The following is a 3,702-nucleotide window of genomic DNA, read 5'->3' on the forward strand; positions in this document are numbered from 1 at the left end:
CCCCACCCTGGGACCCTCCTGGGCCTGGTGCTGTCCTCCACCCACCGCCACCCTGGGACCCTTCTGTTCCATAGCCCAGCAGACCATGGGCGCAGGGCAATGACGTTTAAGGTTCGTAACCACTTTGTAAAAGCCCAACCGTATGAGGTTCATGTGCCTTAAGGTGCAATCATAGACTTGGCTCCCACAGATCGGGGACTGACCGCTCCGGGTGGCCTCCCTCTGGAAGATCCCAGAGGAAACACGCTGAGTGAGTCTTTGACATTGTAGAGGAATCACCCCCAACGCGTCGGCTCTTGCTGCGTGCAGTCCCGTGAACGCGGATCAGGGCTTGTGCCCCCACATCGGCAGTTAACCCCTGAAGTATTCGCCCTGAGCTGGGGGCCTGTGGGTCGGCGGGCGCAGCTGGCTCAGGGCCCCGGATGCTCCTCTCTGCCTGGCAGAGGCAGGTCAGCACCAGCCCAAACACCCAGGGCTGTCCAGCCTCGGCCACATCTCAGTCCAGGTTAATGCGGCCCGAGGCCAAGGGCAGGACACAGACCCTGCCCTGAGGGCCACAGTGTGCCGTCGGAGGGAGGAGCCGCCGCTGCACCCTCCCCCTCAGCACAGTGGGGCGCGGGGAGGCTGGAGGGAGAAGGACCTGCCAGGCACCGAGATGCCGGGGATGGGCCGCAGGAGAGGCTAATGACAGGAGCGTGAGACAGTCCGTGAGCTCAGAGAGGCCGCAGGCGGACTGGAAGGGCTCAAGCAGGTTCACGGAGAACCAAGCGGCACTTCTTGAGGAGAGAAGGTTGAATGAAACCCCCCCGGTGCAGTGATGGCTCGCTCTCTCTCTTCCAGCGCTGTGTTCACCTGGACAAACCTGCTGGTGGTGGTGGTGGAGCTTGACGGCTCAGAGCAAGAGGCCCTGGACCTGGTGCCCTTGGTGACCAACGTGGTGCTGGAGGAGCACTACCTGGTGGTGGGCGTGGTGGTCGTGGTGGACATCGGCGTCATCCCCATCAACTCGCGGGGGGAGAAGCAGCGCATGCACCTGCGCGACGGGTTTCTGGCCGACCAGCTGGACCCCATCTACGTGGCCTACAACATGTAGCCGGCCGCCGGCTCCGCAGGCGTTTCTGGAGGTGGTCGCATCGTCCTCAGTGTCGCCGCGCGAGCGGCAGGGCGGCGTCGTGGGAGGGAGCCGTCTCGCGGTGCTGGGCGGAGGCTGCCCGCGGCGGCCCGTTGGCGTGGGTGGAACGGACACGTGAGTGATCACCGAGGTTTGCTCAGAAGGACCTCGCATTTTGCCTTCAGCTCGTTGGAAAAGCCCATTTCGAAACATTTTTCTTCTTTTTCTTTTGTTCTTGGATAATAAGTGCTTTTTTCGTAAATGTGGTATTTCGTTAAGCCAAAATAGCAATTAAAAAAAATATTCTGCCCTCCAGATGGGTTCTTCTAAACAATCTATGTAGTGTGACAAAGCATTGTTTTCTCTGTTTTAATGTGTCCTGAGATCTTAATGACATGGACCTGTTACTAATTTAAGCCATGGCTAGCTCTCATCCTTTTAGGACAGTCTGTTGAGGTACGAGGAAACCTTCCAAGTAGCACCTTCCAATTAAATTTTAGCAGCTTTCTTTGTCGGAAATGTGCTGAAGACACAGAGGCTAACACACGGCCTTTGGCATTAGCATAGAATGAGAGGAAATTATAAATAAGGTGTATTTCAGCAATTATCTTGCAGATATCTTTGTACTAAACTAAAAAGATAAAATAAGTTAACTTCTTCAGATGTAATTATGTACAAAACGTTTAATTTATTTTGATCTCTTTAGAAGTATAAAAGAGAAAAAAAACATTCAAGAATATTAAAGTCTTGTAATGTTTGCTAATATAAAAAAGTGTTGTATTATCTTGCGTGGATAGTATCACAACAAATATATATATATGAGATATAAATTCACTAATGAGCAGAGGAGATTTTAAAGTTTAAAATGCAGAACCTGCCACTTGCATGGTGTCCCCTCCACGGTGTGTAGATAGGAGAGCTGCTCTCACCTCCGCTCTGCTGATGGGAGCAGCCCGGTTGCCAGCAGCCCCGGCCAAGCGTTTCTTCTAGAACCAGAGACCAGCAAGTGACGTGATTGGACACGATCTCAAAGACGGCGAGGGGCTGTGAGGCGAGCGCGCCTGCTTTCCTCTGCTGCTGCGAGAGCCACACCGGACAGTGTGGTCGGCGTGCGCTCACATCCGGCGCGCACGGGGAGGCAGGCGGCCGACAGCACTGTTCTCTGAGCTGCAGGAATTCGTTGCACAATGTTTTTCATCATTTTTGTTAGTGTCACCCTTTTTTGGTCCTTGGTATGAACAGGAATGATCCTCTGCGGTCATTGGCACCCAGCTGTGTGGATTCCCCTCAGACGGCCACTGTGAGGAGTGGACAGGGTGTTCAGAACGGCATTCGGGGGACGATTCACACAGAGCGTCACTTCAGCCGGCTCTCCGGGGCTCCCCAGCCCACGGGGAGCAAAACCCACAGGGACCCCGCCCAAGCTGCCCGGACTCCCCCAGCGCCCCTGGCTGGAGCAAAAGCTGCACAGCTGCCTTCATGCTGCCACCTGTGGATCCCACGTTTCTGGTTCCCGTCTCGCTGCTGCCTCCCAGGTCTTCTCATTCCCAGGCTCACCTGTACACTCCTCATTGAGTCGGCCCACCTGTCCAGCCAGGAGGAGGCGTCAGCTACCCTAGCGTGATTGACTTGGTCGCTGGCCCCAGATGGCCCTGCAGTGGCTCTCGTTGCTAGATGTGCATGACTAAGATTGTTGCTGGGCAAAATTTAGATTCTCTTTTCATTTTCTCGTAGGCGATGTCTTTATCTGCCCTTGCTGTACGCGCCAGCAGTCAGCCCTTTGCTAAAAGACAGTTTTGTTTGACTTCTGAGATCCAAGGCTAATTGTTTTTGTTTTTTTAAATTTAAGTGGCATATTTTTTTTTAAATTTGTCTGCATGTGGGATGCATCCTTCCATCACCACAAATCATTTGGCTTCTACGATATTGTTTGACTTCATTGCTGCGTGTGAATATTTCTCCACATGCTTCAGATACACATTCCTACGGTCTCCGCTTCCTACGGGGAGAACTCACCACACACAGAAACAAGACATGTCCTACACTCACCCACCTGGTTAGGAAGGGGGTTTAAGGTTTCGGGAAAGACACGGAGCAGGGCACACAGCTGCAGGATAACTCATGAGGTCCAGCTGGGGTCGGAAGGCGCAGGTCAGGTATCACTCCAAACACAACCCTCGCCCGCCCACGTCAGCTTCCAGGCCCAGCGGTGAGGGAGGATGTGAAAGTGTCAGCGACATCCTGTCACACCGCCCCCCCACCCCATGTCGGAGTTGAGGCCCAGAGGGCGGGGGGCTTGGGTGGCAGCTCTGTTGTGCAGGAAAAAGGAAAGGAGACTCGGCACCACCGTTCCAGCAATAACGAAGGGTCGTTCTGCATTAGCAAGTCCCTGTAGATAAACCTCTCATGGGAATGTGACAGGTGTTTGTCTTGTGACCTTGTGCTTTCGAAGTCAGACAAAACCGCGTGATCAACTTGCACAAAGGCGGGTGCACAGTGCACATTGAACACAGACCTAACCCACCAGGGCGGCTTCCTCATGGTGCTTGTGTATTATATCTATTTAACCCTGCTTGACACTTTGCCCCGGG

The 3,702-nt window shown here is 53.9% G+C and overlaps 1 protein-coding gene across 1 annotated transcript in view; it reads left to right on the forward strand.

The window, feature by feature from the left end:
• DIP2C (disco interacting protein 2 homolog C) overlaps positions 1 to 3,026 on the forward strand; it is a 178,441-nt gene extending 175,415 nt beyond the window's left edge. The window contains exon 38 of the mRNA XM_015560308.1: positions 841 to 3,026. Within this exon, the coding sequence (XP_015415794.1) occupies positions 841 to 1,093 (253 nt within the window). The 3' untranslated portion in view covers positions 1,094 to 3,026. The remainder of the gene's footprint in view (positions 1 to 840) is intronic.
• Positions 3,027 to 3,702: the final 676 nt, after the last annotated feature.

This window comes from Myotis davidii, unplaced genomic scaffold (assembly GCF_000327345.1).
Source record: "Myotis davidii unplaced genomic scaffold, ASM32734v1 scaffold194, whole genome shotgun sequence".
Classification (NCBI taxonomy): domain Eukaryota; kingdom Metazoa; phylum Chordata; class Mammalia; order Chiroptera; family Vespertilionidae; genus Myotis; species Myotis davidii.